The sequence below is a fragment of the Athene cunicularia genome (genome assembly GCF_003259725.1).
Source record: "Athene cunicularia isolate RWA chromosome 1 unlocalized genomic scaffold, athCun1 chr1_part2, whole genome shotgun sequence".
Taxonomy (NCBI): domain Eukaryota; kingdom Metazoa; phylum Chordata; class Aves; order Strigiformes; family Strigidae; genus Athene; species Athene cunicularia.
Window position 1 is genome coordinate 72,745,511 of NW_020799092.1, and position 16,609 is coordinate 72,762,119.

The 16,609-nt window shown below is 37.3% G+C and overlaps 1 protein-coding gene across 1 annotated transcript in view; it reads right to left on the bottom strand.

Moving 5' to 3' along the window:
• Positions 1-4,414: 4,414 nt before the first annotated feature.
• PCLO (piccolo presynaptic cytomatrix protein) overlaps positions 4,415-16,609 on the bottom strand; it is a gene marked incomplete at its 5' end in the record, with an annotated part of 357,264 nt that continues 345,069 nt past the window's right edge. Inside the window, 3 exons of the mRNA XM_026868016.1 lie at positions 4,415-9,515; positions 13,824-13,969; positions 14,546-14,680. Of these exons, the coding sequence (XP_026723817.1) occupies positions 9,375-9,515; positions 13,824-13,969; positions 14,546-14,680 (422 nt within the window). The remainder of the gene's footprint in view (positions 9,516-13,823; positions 13,970-14,545; positions 14,681-16,609) is intronic.

The following is a 16,609-nucleotide window of genomic DNA, read 5'->3' on the forward strand; positions in this document are numbered from 1 at the left end:
CCCGCTCACAGCGACTTTGGCAGCCTCACCTACAGGTGGACGCACCGCGTAGGATTTCCCCCTTGCCGGGACAGGCTCTGCAAACCCTCGCTGTGACCGGGGCTGCCCAGCCACTGCGGGGCTGGGTGATGGTAACCTGTGCCAGTGGTGATGGATCTTTCTTAATCGCTATTCTCTCTCATGCAGTAATGATTTGATGCATTACCCTGTATTTTCCTCTTTGTTTGCTTTAAGTGCACTATTCTATCTTTTCTTACTGTATGTTTTCTATGTTATTCTGTTATTAGTTAGTTATCCCCAGTAAAATACACTTATTCTTTTCACTCTGGTGTCTGAGTTTAATTGGTATCCTTAATCAGCAAAACACATATCAAGTGATACACACTCATCTAATACCAGAGACCACTCTCAATAAGTGATTTTGGCAGAGTTACTTGTTTTGGGACAGTTAAGCATCAACCAGTCCATTCCAGATGTCCTAAAAGGAAAAGGGTGAACACTGTCACTGTGTTTTTTAACAGATACAGCTATTGGGCCATTATCACAGCTAGTGAGAGTGCATATATAAATTTGGCCTGCATGAGTCAGGCAGCAGATAGTCCTTCTCCTGATTATGTTCCACCTTGTTACTTTTTTTTTTTTTCCCCCTTTTTTACTGGAAAGCAGAAAGGCCACTGCTAGATTAGTAACCTTAAAACTGGAGTAGACTTCTGTATTGCAGCTGCCAAAGGCAATTTAGCAAACAGGATTTACGGCTCTTTGATGTGAAAGATTTATATTGGCCAACAGTGAATTTCACTCAAGAGCAGTGGGACTACACTGCTGCCAATGAAGGGATGCTGCCCACTTCCTTCTTCTACAGATGCATTGCGTTTCACAAGCACAAATAAACCCTGATGATTAATTTAACTAAAATGTAATGTATATTGGTGACTCTGACATCTGTGAAACCAGAGGCACTGTCCTTCTCCTTGAGAATTTAAAAAATGAAGTGATATTTTAAGAATGTAATTTATTTCTGTTACATTAACTCTGGAATCATAGACAGTAGTTTAGTTTGGAAGAGTCAATGGTAGGTCATCTACTCAAACTCCCCACCCCTGCTCAAAGCAAGTCCAGATGTATCAGGTTGCTCAGGGACTTGTCAAGATGTTTTAAATACTTCCAAGACAGAGATTCCACAAACTCTGTGGGCATCCTGTTCTAGTGTTTGATTACCCCCACTGTGATTTTGTTTCCAAATATATAAACAGAATTTCTCATGTTGAGACTTGTGTCTGTTGACTCTTGTCCTACCATTGCACACCTCCAAGAGTCTAGTTCTATTTTCCGTATACCCTCCTGTAAGGATCTGTAGACAGCTCCCCTTAACCTTATCTTCCCCAAGCCGAATAAATCCAGCTGTCTTAAGCCTCTTATCCTATCTCATCCACTGGCCTTGCTCAATAACATCACTGTCTTTCTACTACTAGAAAGCCTAAATCTATACACAATACTGTCAACTCTTAGAGGTGCCAAGTAGAGAGAACTAACATTTTTTGACCTTCTGGATACATTTGTGTTAATACACCCTAGTATCTAGCTGGTCTTCTTTATAATGAGGGTATGCTGCTTTTTGTCCAGCTTTTTGTCCTGCAGGACCCTTAAGTCCCCTTCTGCAGAGTTGAACTTCATTCAGTTGGCCTCAGATTGGTGCATGGTGCTATTTCATCACAGATGAAGGACTTCACATCTGCCTTTTTAATTTCATGGGTTTTCCATCAGCCCATTTGTTCCTTTGCCATGGCCCCTCTAAGTAGCAAGAACCCTACCAACCAGTGTATTGACCCCAGCTCCCAATTTGCTTTCAGTGCCTTCCATCTTTATGATAGCTGTAGATGCTGAAGTGCTGATACCAAGAACTTTCTGAGATTTGACACAGTCTGTGCTGAAAAAAAAATATTTATTTTCATCTATAAGAAAGGTGATGATAAACTTTTTAGCAGTCATAATGTTTTTAAACTAAAAGAGTGTAGATTTAGACTAGATATAAGAAAGAAATTTTTTTAAATGGGTGTGGTGAGACACTGGAACAGGTTGCCCAAAGGTGTAGTAGATGTCTCATCCCTGGAACCATTCAAGGTCAGGTTGGACAGGGTGCTGGGTAACCTGATCTAGTTGAAGATGTCCCTGCTCACTGCAGGGGGTTGGACTAGATGACCTTTAAATGTCCTTTCCAAACCAAAACATTCTATGAAAAGAATAATGTTGAAAATATTTGCTGCAACGTTCTTGCTAGAGTTTGGCCTCCCAAAGGAAGAAAAGACTAAATAATTCACAGAATTTTGGTGGACTGGACACTGTTTCACAAGTTGGCATAGCTGGGGAGCTGTAATTTCTGCTAGATCTCACGGGCTTAGTGGGTGCCTGGAAAGAAAGCCCTCACCGAAACGTCCCAGAGCACACAGCATTCATAGTAAGGACAATACACCTGAAGACTCCTGTTCCTGCAGACAATTTTAACAGTTTAAAAGTACAAGTTCTTATGTTCAGACATGCTCGAGTTACTAATATAAGCAAAACCAAAGTGTATAGAGTTGAAAAATCTGTCAAACCTTTAAGAAGAGAGGTCCTGAGAACAAAGCCCTGGAGGGAGAGTACGCTGAAAAGAGGACAGAATAGAGAAGCAGGTGTCTTTGATATGTAACTTCATTGGAAGAAATAGGGGTAATTCAGACTTCTTTTTATTTAAAAAAAAAAACCTAATAAAAATGAAGCAAATAGTTATCAAAGCAGTTTCAGCAGGATGAAATCAGTGCCCGTGAAATGCAGCTGCAGTGCCGGGCGATGCTGCAGGGGGGCAGCGCGGCCCCTCAGTTGTGGCAAGTCTGCAGCACTGAGCTTTGCTCACACAGGCACCTTGGTGGCTGTTTTGTGTTTCAGTTCAATGTCTGAGAGCCGAGGGATCCGTCCTCAGAGCCCGAATGCTTAACTGAATCTCTGCATATATTTTTTTTCAGTGAATTCTCTCTATATGAGCTTCAATTTCAGCCTATGTTTTAAAAATATTCCATGAACTGCCCACTCCCCAGTTTCACATCATATATCATGTATAGCTGCTAGATTAAACCCTGCACTGCTCTGCACTTTGCTGAGTGCCTTAACTGAGTAAACGCACATTTTTGTTAAACACTGTTAATTATTTTAAAAGAATCATATTATTTAATCATTCTTTCTGTGCATGTGAAGGGATACTGGGATTTTCTTTCTGTCAACTGATTCCCTGGAGCTAGATTCAGATAAAACTACAGCTTCCACAGCATCTAATTTCAGTCAGCTTTCTGTCCCATGAAGCTTTCAGCACTTCAGAAATGCTTTCTAACCATTTCCAGAGGTCCAGCATGCTGGGCAGGAGCCTTCTCACCAAAATAAAAGAAGATGCTGAGAAGTGGGGCTGAGTAGTGGAGTGAAGTGTCAGTTGTAGCCCTGACTATTTCCTCAGAGAGAGGTACTCAGAGTATCCTGGATGTATGTCTTTGTGATTAAGGCAGGAACTGGGAAGACTAGAGTTTGACTCCTGATAGACACTAATAGAAGTCAGTCTGTATCACTGCTGTAGGAAGTAGGTTAATGTGAAAAAAGGCACCTCTTTTCTTGAGGCATCCTCAGAGTTGTTGCCTTTTTCTCACATTCTTTTTTGAGAAAAGAGCATCATCTGGTAGGAAAAATTCCAGGCTATGTGTTCCAGATGCCAGACTCAGACATCAATTTATCTTACTTCAAGAGCATGAATTATTTATTATTTGTATCAAAGAGGGAAACTACACAAATATAATAAATATATGTCTAGACGTGGCTCAGAAATGCAAGCTCTATGGGAAAACCTCATGGATGTTCTACAAGTCAGGTGCAATTCAGCAATATAAAAATGATTGCTGAAAGAAACTAATTTCTTACATTCTTTCTACTGGAGGAAAGAGCCAGAAAATCCCTTGAGGGTTTGTCAGATGCTTTCTTATTCTGCCTTCATCAGAACGTAAAAGGGTACAGAGTTAAGTTACATTTTCAATTCATCTTTTCTCCATAGTGAGGAGAAAATATCCTGTACATTCCTAAACTGTGTTGATGTATGCACATTTATTTGTTGTCTATATAGGATGCCAGAGATGAATCTGTGTGAAGACATTAACAAGCCGTATGTGGCCTCTGGTTCTGACTTCTTTAAATAAAAGTTTTGATGAACTAACCATTCCTTACTTCAAAATGGAATGTGAGACATCAGTGGTATCCTAGGACTTGGGCTAATGCCAGAATAGGACAGATGAATATAGGCAGTGTGTACAGCATTACAAAAAACCCACTGTGGTCAATGAATGGGGAATCTGAACCCTCAAAATAGATTTTTGCCTTAATTAGGGAAAATAAACCAAACCAGATATTTTAAATATTTATTTGTCAGACTGAGATAACAGCCTTTATACAGCACAATTTGCATAAGTTCTCAAGATACATCCTGTATACAGTCACAAAACCATGACATGGATTTATACATAAAGTGAAAACTAGGACAGATTTACAGGCATTTTTATACAATTCTCATACCGTTTTGTTTCAGTTTTTACAATTTTGAGAACATCTGTATTTTTTTTCCTGATGAATCTGGAAGAAAAATGAAAATTAAAAGAAATCCAAACCAAAATGAGTATCAACAAACCACCATCTATGCATGCAACATTCACTGTGGAAACATTACATTTCTCCAAGGACTAATCTTTTTTTTTTGTGTTTTTGTGGTTTTTTTTGTGTTTTTGAATTTTTTTAAACATTGGGTATGCTGTACACTTTTCCCATAGCATGACAGCACACACGCTAGTCAGCCATTGTTGAGCACCTGAGCACGTCACTGAACATCTATAAGATATAATCAAATAAGGACACATTCACATGCTTGGATGTCAGATGGAGTTAACATTTTAAACTCAGCTTGTTTTACAAAAATGTATACGTATTTACAGGATAACAAATTAAGAAAACGGCTTTTGTTCAAATCATCTATTTTGAGTTATGGATATCTATATATATATTATAACTTTTGAGCTCATCAATATATTAGCTTATTAATCTTTTCAAAATAATAAAACAGAACATATAGAAAACATTAAAATGCTTCTTATGATTTAAAGAGAAAGTATCCGGTTTCACTTATTCCTTCTATTTTCCTTCTAAAGGCAACATGTATTCATAAAGAGCAACTGATCCTACATGCCAGGTGTACCAAAAATTCACAAGGCATGTAGGACTAGGGTTTAAATATAATGTGGGTGGATACTTACGCTAAATTTCCTCTCTGTTTCATTACCTTTATAAGTTACACTCACACAAATGCAAATTTTCTCTGTTATTCACATATGTATGTACATATCTAGATATATACTCAGATAATGAAATCTGGGACATTCAGCATTGTAGCAATGAAAATAAAGTACTTAAAAATAGTGTCAGTTATGATTCAAATAATAATTTAAAAAAATACTATTAACATCTTTATGATATCTCCATGAAACTAAATCCTAATTAAATAATCTCTATTGGGCACACACTAGCTTACAATATAATAGATGTTTTCTTTTTCTTCATCATCATCCTCAGAGTAATAATCAATATCAGCTGGTTACCAGCTACCATATCCCACAGCTTAACCATGCGAACACCCAGCATCCAGACAAATAAATATTTCTTAGGTCTTAATTTAAAACCAGTTTCAGTCAACAGATTGGTTGTTATTGACGTCAGCTGGTTTGGATTGGATTTTTGTTTCTTCTACACAGGATCCGTGTAATGGTAAAACATGGGTAATAATAAAGAAGCAGCACTCATTGCCCTGGATACTATCCCTTTAAAGTATAATGATAAAGAACTAGCTCAACATTCATCATAGAAACTCTCATGTCTAGCTTTAACCTGGAAAAAGAAAAGTGTCTGTTTGCTGCTCATTGTATGCATAATAATAATGATAACATTAGAAATCCCTGTCATTTGTAAACACACACACTGTGCTTTTGCTCATTTTTCAGCTTGTTTCCACTATACAAGGCCTTGGATAGAGAAGCAGCTTCAATCTCTGTTGACTCAGCAGATTTGTGAATAAAAAAATGTTAAAATGCCCCTGCTATTGCCTCCCTGCAACATGTGTCTTCAAAGCAATCATAGAAATGTGTGAACTCATTAATAATCAATCACTCAGAAATCATAAAAGCTGTTGCCACGTCTAAGCACTTTTGGCCAGATAAAAGAAACAAAAAAGAATGAGAAAAAAGTGAAAAAAATATACTGAGATATATACAAAAAAGTAAAAAATACTAATAGTCCTTGTTTGATTATTTTTTAAAAAACATTGTCACAAGAGAGTTTTTCCTGACTTCATTCGTAAAAGAAGAAAAAAAAGAAAAGAAAAAAAATTCATTCAAACATGAGTTTGTGTTGCATAGAGTGATTCCAGTACAACCTAGAAATTTGGTCAAAAAAGGGAACTTGGCACACTTTGAAAACATCTTCTGAGCTCTGAATGATGCTGCCTCAGAAAAGAGGGAGTGTGTGGGCCCAGGTTTGTCACTAGCCCATCCTGGGTGACACCAAGGGAGCCCTGTCCTTGCTTCAGCTGGCCAAGGAGGTGCCGCGTTCCTGACAAACTCTACTCTGTGTTGCATGATAGGAGTCTGAAACTGCCATTTCAACATACAGAAAAAATTTGTGTGTTGTTCAGAGAATCAAAGATGCTTGAATTAAACCAGTTGCCATCAGCTGATTACCCCGCAAGGTAGCTGTTCCATACAGCTGCAGCTATACCACCCAACACAACTCTTTTATAAAAACATTGGCCACATTTGTATGTGTGTGAGAGCAAAGCATGCCTGTCCGCTTTCTCAATTAAGAGTGATGATTACAGGCTTCCCAGTAAGGCAGCCAGATAGTGCTCGTTCTTGCTGGAAATCTCCATAGCAACTACCAGCATGACTTGCTGTCTTTATAATAAATCTTAGCAAGAACAAAATTACCAGCAGTTTGCACAAAATTGCACACCTCATGGCTTGTACTTCACACAGTAATTGAAACTGGACATTTTTTTTTTGGTCTTTTTTTTTTTTTTTTTTTCAAAGAAAGAACACATTATAGCCATCAGGAATGCAAAATAACCCACCAAAAGAGCAACACATACGTCAAATATATCCACATAGGATCTTTTGGTTTGATTGGGGATTTGAAGTATTTATCTTCTTATAAAAACATACACAACATCAAAACATATAGGATGCTTACAATAACTCCAGAGGACAGTTTTTAAAATATATGAGAGGTAGGGTATACATATACTGGTGAAAGCATAAAATTCAATATTAAAGCACACATCCTACTTCCACTGTCAGTGTTGTTGTGTTTTTAAGATAGCTAATAAGATTTTGGTAAGATTTCTCTGCTTACAAGTTAAGCAGGCTACCAGCAGGTTATCAATAGCTTAAAAGGAGTTTACCTGGTGTGTGTAGCATTAATATCTTCTGTGTGTTTCTTCTCATATTCCCTTTCCATGCTGTTATTTTAAGTTGACAAAGATAAATCAAAATCTGTATGTGGGAAGTGTCACCAGATTAAATGGTGTAGCTTTTTCATAGTCAGTCAGATTCTGAATAAACTGAGCCTTATTTTTGCTTTTTTTTTTTTTTAAGCATACATTATTTTCCAGAAGAATATTTTCAGTTGGTCTCGCACAACCTGTGGAAGTGTACTACATATATTCAGAAAATATAAGAAGACATACATTAAATAATATGTGAAAAGTCCTTATTTGAAGGGAAAAATAAATGTCTGAATTACAGAAGTTTGGTCATTTTCTTTTTAAATATGTAAAGGTCATGAGGTAATATTTCCAGTGAAACTACTTTTTAATGAAGCTGTGAAATACTAAAGGACTTCTAAGTAACATGGGAGTTAGCATCATATTGATTCTTGTTTTTTAAAGAAACTGATATACTTTTAGGAATGGGAGAAAAAGCTCCCCCTTCTTCAAAAATGGTACAAGGGAAAATACAAAAACCAACCTAAGCTATCCCAGACAGTAGTTTCTTCCCAAGTGAGCTAACTGCTCAGCTTCAAGCCCCCAAAAGTGGGACTTCAGGCGTGGAAGTTATGACACAGTCTTCGGTGTTGCAAGTTACCTTCCTATTTACTTCTTTCCTACCTGAGAAGCTATGCTGTTGAGTGGATTACACTCAGACCTTCATCTCTTAAGAATATTAAGAAGATATTATTAATTCTTTCTAATGCAACAGCCCTGCAATTCCTTTGCTTTAGATTTCAAGTGTGTCACTGATGTGATACAGAGCCCCGCACCAAGCAGGTTGGTGTTAGCACGGTGGTTCTAGTGCTCCGAAGTGCCCATAGAATAGCCTAGAATTCATCGTCTCTGTACAGTTTCAGAGTAAGACTGGTTGCTGAAAAATGGAAGGACTAGTTGAAATAATTGTGTTAGTCCCAGTGCTTAAGTCTCTTCAATTCCAAACTTTTACAAAACCGCTGATTCAAAGGGTAGGGTGAAGTACAGTGTCACTGACATCGGAACAGCATTTTTTCTTCCTGATGTAGTACAGTTTACATCCTGCCCTTTCTCTTTAAAACCACATCCCAAATTATAGATCATTAATACAGTTTTATCCATTACATTCTAGGACAGTGGTTTATATTCATTGTTAACACACAGAAACAAAATAAACAATTAGGTCTGATTCTCCACAGCATAGTTTTTGAAGGAAAAAGAAAGAAGGGAAAAAAAAAAATTAAAATACCATTACCACTCTTGCAAATGTCTTGCAGTTTGTGTCAAGTGGCATAATCTCACTACAGCAAATTATCAGAGATCCTAAGGTGCAGAGGAACGAGTTTTGCACTTCTGATAAGTGAGATTTGGAAAGTCAGTCACCCTAGGTGCTTTTGCATAAAATGATCTCCTTCTGGTTGCACAGAAAACCAGACTGCTCTTTCCATCACACTACCTCCAGCCGCAGTGGAACTCTGCATTAACACCTGCCTTCCAGCCTTCATTATTTCCTTCACAGTTACTCTCTTCACAAAAGAGTCCAACACCACGGAGCCCTTGTATCAGTCTTCATTTCAAACAGCCTCACTTTAACTTCTGGGCCCAGGTTTTCTTTTACTTTGCTGTCTTTTGCAGCAAAACAAGTGTACTAGCCCTCCTTTAAGTGTGCTATGTAGCCCAGAGACTGCTCTTCTCTACTTTGTATTCTGAAAGACTAGCTAAACACAATGATATCAAACTATAGTCTTGGAGCAATGCTGTTTATAGCAGACTCTGCAGGTTTTGTGCCCTAAGCAGACAGCTCTGCTCAGTGTGTTTGTGTGGAGCTGACCAACAGTTTGTGCCAGTTTACTATTCTTTTCCTTAGATCCACTTTGTCAAGCCAGATATAAGCTTCCCCAATCAGTGTCTTTTTCATAAACTTCCCTCCATTGGAGACAAGCAGAATCTGGGAAAATAAATAAATACAAAATAATAAAACATAATTATTGTGCATGTAATTATCATTGTGCATATTAAAATACTGCAGTTGCTTGTACATATGAATCAGAAGTGTTATGCTCTGTTTTGGTACCCACAGAGGAGGAAAGAAACATTGACCGTAACCCTTTATATAGAGTTATCTTTCCAATAGAAAGGAAGTCCCATGAAAACCGAACCTTCCCTATCTTCTATTTTATTATCATGGGATGTAACAACTTGATGATAATTTTGAATGTCAGTTAGCAATTATTTCACCTATTGGTTACCAAAGACAAACACAAGGTCAAATTTTAAGTTGCAGGGTAAAGCGTTGTGTGGACAAAGTACCAACCCTTTTTAAGTGCATGGGAGTCAGAGGGTGCCCGGCATCTAGGCTGTAACTTAGGGCAGACTAGTGTGTGAGCAAGTCCAGAGTTCCAGCTTTTGACCTCAGCAAGAGATAGCCTAACCTAAAATGTAGAGGTGGTTTGAAATCTCACTCCTGCTATGTCTGTACTGAGAGCCACAGTATTGTGTCTGGTTCTATGGCTCTTGCTTGCACAGCCATGGAGATGGGAAGGACAAGGAAGCCCTGGCACACATGTGAGCTGTACAGGCTGGGTGTCCAACACTCTCCCTGATATATGATACAGGCACATATTTTCCAGCTAAGCAGGTGCATGCCATGCAAGCAATAGACTTCTCTGTCTGGGAGAAATAAATTTGATAATAAATATATTACAGGGTGTGAGTTACAGTAACACATTCAGATAAATTTTAGCATTTCTTAATTATTGAGTAACTGAATTAACAAGCTCAATGTTTTTTTGTTTTTGTTTTTTTTTTTTAAATCATCTTCATAAGCTTTTCAAAAAGAAAAACAAGTAATGAAAAATTGCATTTTCATGATAGGATTAGCAGCAGGCTTGCAATATTCACAGTCAGAACAGACCCTCAGCAATGAGCAAGAGAGGTTAACTGATAACAGCAGGAGGCTGTCACCCTCTGTGAACCAACAGGAGAGAAAATAGGGCATTTTGTTGCTTGGTTTCAAAGATTTGGCTAACAGAAGAATGGATTTTGTACTCCGCTGAGATGATGGAAGAGATTATACAGCAGCAGACATGTAACAGAACTGTAGAGGAACTAGAGTTTCTGGTAACCAAGAACTCAATATTTAAAATTTTCTTTTCTGATTTGGGAAACAAAGTCAAAACCACAAACTTTACATTGCAATTGAAATTAAAAAAAAAAAAAATAAAAGGAAGAAATTTGAAATAATTTTCCTGGATGAACTTTCCAGTTCCCTGGCCAATTTTAATATCAGTTAGCAAGTAAAGTATGTACTCGGGTATCTTAGGCACCTACAAGCCCATCAGTCAACAGGTTTGAGGAGGGAAGACCAAAGGACTCTTAGGCACTGAACTATTAGGGAAGTCCACTTCACTCATCAGAAAGCTCATCCTTGTGGAAAATAAGCAGCCTGCCTCCACTGCCGGTGTTTTTTAGGTCACTTCTTTCAGTGTTTCCTGAAGAAATGGACAGCCCAGAAGCTGACAAGCCAATCCAGAACATCTGTCAAAAACATTATTCTGGGTTTTTCTCATTGCCCTCACACAGGACATTATGTATTTATTTCTAATTGCAGCAAGGCAGTGAGCAAGGTGAAGGAGATAGGGGCTTAGTGCTTTCCAGGAGGTTCCTGGGTGGGTTGCCAAGGAACAGGGAAATCACGGAAGTGAGCGAACAAGCTGCCAGGGACTGAGACAGGTGCTTGTCTGAAACCTGTCAAAATGCTTTCTGCAGGTTTTCATTCTGACACATCAGCAGTTTTGGGACAGAAAAATTTTTTAACAAATTTTTCATCACTTCTGTCCTTGATCCTTCTCTCCACACCTCCCAGCTGGGTCCCTAGTATCTGTCTTGTCTAGCTTGTCTGTCTCTCAGCCTTGTTTCTTCCCTTATCCAGGCTTTAAGTTCCAGACTTATTATCCTGAATCAGTCTCAGTTTCTAATTTTCACCATTTTTTTCCTTATTCCCAACACTCTTGACCAGACAATTCTAGCTTTTCTTTTTTTTTTTTTTTTTTTTTTTTTTTTTTTTTTTTTTTCTCAATAGCCCATGGTCCCATTTTTATTGCTAATGTTCACAGCTCTTGATGTTGATTTTTAGAGTGCATCTCCTTGTCCTAATCTGCCTCTTGTTGGTTCTCATGTCTCTTTACAATGTACCTCTTATGATTATCATGTTTGATCTTATCTTACTCTGTCCCTCTGATCTTATTTCCTTCCTTCATCTCCCAGTTCCATTTTTGTTCTATACATTCTGGTTCTGTTGGGGTTTTTCCCTCTCCCCCAAATCTCTTTTTGACAATGTCCATCTCTTTGCCCCTAAATGTTCATCACTCAAATTCAGCATTCAAATCAGCGAGCTTCATTCTTTGCCATAGGAACAAACTAAGTGATAAGTATGAAGAGCATATAAAACCAGATACACGGAGTCAGATCAAAGATTTCTCCAGGCAAATATTCTGCTTTCAGATGTGTATATGACAATGTATAAGGCAGAATATAAGAACAGGACAATCATGTAATGACACTTTCACAAGATACCTACTATAACCTGTGGACCACTGAGTTCCTGACTTGCAAGGAGTATGTTTGTATGTAACAGACTATGAGGAATTTTGCCTATGAATTTGTCCAATCATTTTCTCCAGTTACATTTTCTGTGAAAATATTTAGCATCCACAACATATTATGGCAATCAATTTTACACCTCAAACTCCAAGTTGTGTGAAGAAGGGACATCTTTTGTTTGTTTTAAACTTGTTCCTTGCTACTTTTACAGCATTTGTTCTCTTAGGTCTGGTGTGCAGCACCAGTACACATCACAGGGTTTCTGAGGAAATGTTGCCAAGTCTCAGCTCACTGCTCCTATGGCTACCTCCTTCACTATCTCCCTTCTTAACAGCTTGATGTCTTATTTTCCCATAGGACTCTGAGTGTTCTTCTTTACTGGTCTACTCACCCCTTAGAGTTTTCTCATCAAACCACCACTGGAAATGAACTTTTTACAGGAATTTTAGCTCTTGAACTTGGGCAAGACTTTATAACTAACTACTCTCAATTTTCCCAGGTAATATAACATCTTAAAAAAGTCTTTTACTGAGTCTATTGAATGAATAAGGATGTTAGGACACGTTAACACAGGGAAAAGAGTATGTATTTTTGTTGGCCTTGTTTTGTAAGCAACATCAATTTTGGCTTTAAATTTAATGATACAACCAATATGCCTAACATAGGCACTTAGATAGTCCAGTCTGACTTTAGTCATCAAAATGTAGCTGGCTTGTTTACATCAGTCTTCCAGATTTAAAGGTACATTAAGCGGATGCTGGTATGCCCAACAATTCCTCCCATTTAAGATGAGCATGCAGATACCCCTGGAATTTTCACTGGCACTGACTAGAGGAAGCTTGAATATCTGTTTTATATTAGTTGTCTACTTATGTGAAACTAAATGAGGGTAGATAAAGTGAATCTGACCAAACGATCAAATCTGTCTAAGCAATTAAGTAGAGGAGAAGGACCACTCCTGAATCAGTTCCACACATCACTTAATGTGCCACAGACTGAAAATATTGTCATCTCCTTTACAAATGTTTGTAAACAGAATATTTGACTTGGCATAATCAGCAATTCGGCAGGGTCTGAGGTTGACTATTGTGTCTAATTCTAGGCACTACAACTTTTAAAGAAGTTGAAGAACTGGAGAGAATGATAAAATGATTAGGCATTTAGGCAACGGGTCATATCAAAGAAATTCAGTTTACTTAGCCTGGAAAAAAGGAGAGGAGAGATGTGATAACAGTGGTTCAGTGTGGAGACTATTTTTATAAAAAGAAAGCAGATCAGTTTTCCTCTGTGCTCTGTAAGGATACTTAAGGATAAATTAACTTAAAATATGGCATATTTAAATAAGACAATACACTAAACTTTCTAAATAGAAAAGTATTTTTGGAAGACATGCATAACTTCCTTCTCTAGGGAGTTTTAAGAACAGATCAAGCCTAAAACTTTCAGGCCTGGTCTATACTTTTCCTCAGTACAGGGTATTAAACCACCTTTTAAAGTCTCCTCCAGACGGATATTTCCATTATTATGTAATTGTGTTATTTCCTTTGTAATTTTCTCTTTTCAGCAAACAACTGGGGTAGAAGATTGATCTCAGATGCCCATAGCACAGCATGGACAACATCCAAAATTAAGTTTTAATAAAATGCAGAATTACCTGAAGAGAATGCCCAGCAGGACTCAAGCTAAATCTAAACGTTTCATTGAACGAAGGCTCTCGGTCATGCCTGCATACCCTGGTTTTCTTCTTAATTACTCTCTTTTGGGTAGAGATATTGACAACGTATAGCTTCACATACAGGTCTGGGGAAGAACAGTTCAATGAGTTAAATATAGAAGCTTTTAAAGAATTCTTGTTGTTAATGATTTCAACAGAGGGAAAGTGTTGTGAAGAAACAGAGCATGGTACTTTACAGAGCCATATTCTGTCCTCATTTGCATGGTGTAGAAATGGAACCACCCCTCTAAATCTAAGGGAATTAATTTTGTTTACAATGCTGTCATTAAAGACATACTTTGATGTCTTTAGGTATCTATGAAAATATTGATATAAGATTTTAATTTTTAAAAAGCTTTTTCACCAAAAATACAAATTTTCACTAGATATCATAGTTCTCTAATAACCTAGGGAGTTATAATTTTAATAAAGTTAAAAATGGATTAATTTTTAACAACCAAAAGTAAACTAAAAAGGGGATTAATTTCTGAGAGTTAATTTGCTTCTACAAAATGTTTTTACTTTCATTACTCATAGGAGAAAAAAGCACTTCAGAAAGAATTCTATAGAATATGTGATTCTGGTTAGGAAGAAATTTTCTTTTTCAGATAGATCCTACTTAACGTTTTCAAAGCATCATGAAGCTGGTTTCTGTGTGATACCTGGTAGATGATCTGGAGATTTAAATTTGTATGTGATATTTCTGCACTGAAGGATTTCTACTATCAGCTGTTCTCCATCTGTCTTCATTTCCTTCTTTAATGCAATCTTGATTTCACCCATAACCTGTGTTTTACCTGGAAAAGCAGAAAAAGTAACCCTCATTAATGTGAAAGGAAACTGAATGTATCTAACTTGGAAAGAAGTAGATTTTTCTGGGATTTTTTTTTAGGGGGTTATTTTGTCTTTTTTTTTTTTTTTTTTTTTTTTTTTTTTTTTTTTTTTAATGTATTGCTTGGATGAACAAATGGTAGATATATGCAGTATACTTGTATAACTAGATTATAAGGTTCAGAATTTATCTCTTCAGAGGATCTTTTTTCTCAAGAATATGAATTTCTTTAGAGTCATCACAGGTCATGTAATGGTCACTACAATTCACCTTTTCTGAAGCCTTTACTACAAGATATTGACGTTATCTCATTTAAAAAAATAGAAAAGAATAAAAAAAGGAGAACATTCAATAAAGTGTTAAAAAGTAAGATTCTGAAAGGCAATGAATGAAGACCTCAGTGAAGTTAGTATTTCATTTTGCCTTCTTTCGTATATGTAGCAATATCATTCACACAATTTAAAGGGATGTGCTCAGTGTGACATTTAAAAGTAAAGGTGATTTTCTTTCTTATGTGGGCAGAAGTGCAGGCCCATTCTTCCTACGTTGTGTGGATTTCTCTCTAAATCAGTCTGGAGATGGAGAGAAGGCACAGAATGAAATGTAGGCAAAGCTGTTTCGCTTTATCCCTGCCCGTTCTCACACAAAGCTTTACTGAAGTCAGGCAGAGTAGAAAAAGGCTACAACTTCTAAATGAGTGTGGTTGTGTGAGCAGAGCCCGTGCCCTCAGCTCAATGCTGCCTATTATAGCATCATGTCATAATGGGGCTTGTGCTTCTATATCTATTGTCCTACTACTGTAAAATATTTTTTCACCTTCCCGTTCTCTTTAGACATTAGCTAAAAAGAAGGCAAACTGTTAAGCCCCTGGGAGACTTTATTGCCTAATTTCTGGTACCAGCAGGCTGGAGCTTAACTCATTACCAGGAAATTCTAGAAGCTGGTGCCAAGTTGTTGTAAGGAGCAAAGTAATTCTGCAGAAAGTAAACAATTATGATACATCTGGAGAAGCTTCTCTCTTACGGAGTAGAAAGCTACCAAGTGGCATTTAGAGTTTACTTACTTGTATCACAAATGTATAACCAAATTTTAATAATCCCCACTAAAAATACCGATCTTGTTTTACACATGTCCATAAGCAATCACACATTCTATTGTTTTCCTTGTTTAATATATTTTTTTTCGGATCATGAATAAAAATTTAATAACAACTAATCACAGGTACAATCTGAGCTCCCAACACTCCTCACAAACTGAAGCTGGAACCTGACGTAGTTACAGTCAAAAAACATAGGTACAATTGGGCTTCAGCTGTGTCAGCATTTCACCCATAGTTTGTAAGGTGGGAGAGGGCCCGTCAGTGATTCATTCACTGTGTTTAATGATCACAAAACCCTTCCTATATGTTTGAACATGCAATGATAGCGTCTTCCTTTCTGCTATGTGTTTGTGCAAAGAGAATGAAGCCCTTGTGATGGCAGCAGAAAAGATCATTGGAAGTTGGGATCGAAGAAGGAAAGGCAAAAAATATCCCATTGTTATTCATTAATCTGATATAATTCCTTTTTTTTTTTTTTTCCTGGAAAGTGTCAAATGCCCAGTTGGTCTAGCTTGGCTAAACTGTGGATTTTGAATGCCTGGAACCACATACAAGAAACAAGTATAATGTCTCCTCTGCTCCGTGGACAAGCTACCAAAATCACTTCATACCTGAAAGGTGTTGCATAAATCTGGCTTTTTGTTCAATACTAATTCTTGCACTGACTCTAGTGCTTGACCATGAAAAAAGCCTAGCATGGGCAGTTGTAGCACATACTGAAAGTTAATTTTACTCAATCTTTAGTTAACCACAGTATTTTCTGGAAAATATGTTCAGCTTAATTACTTTATTCCC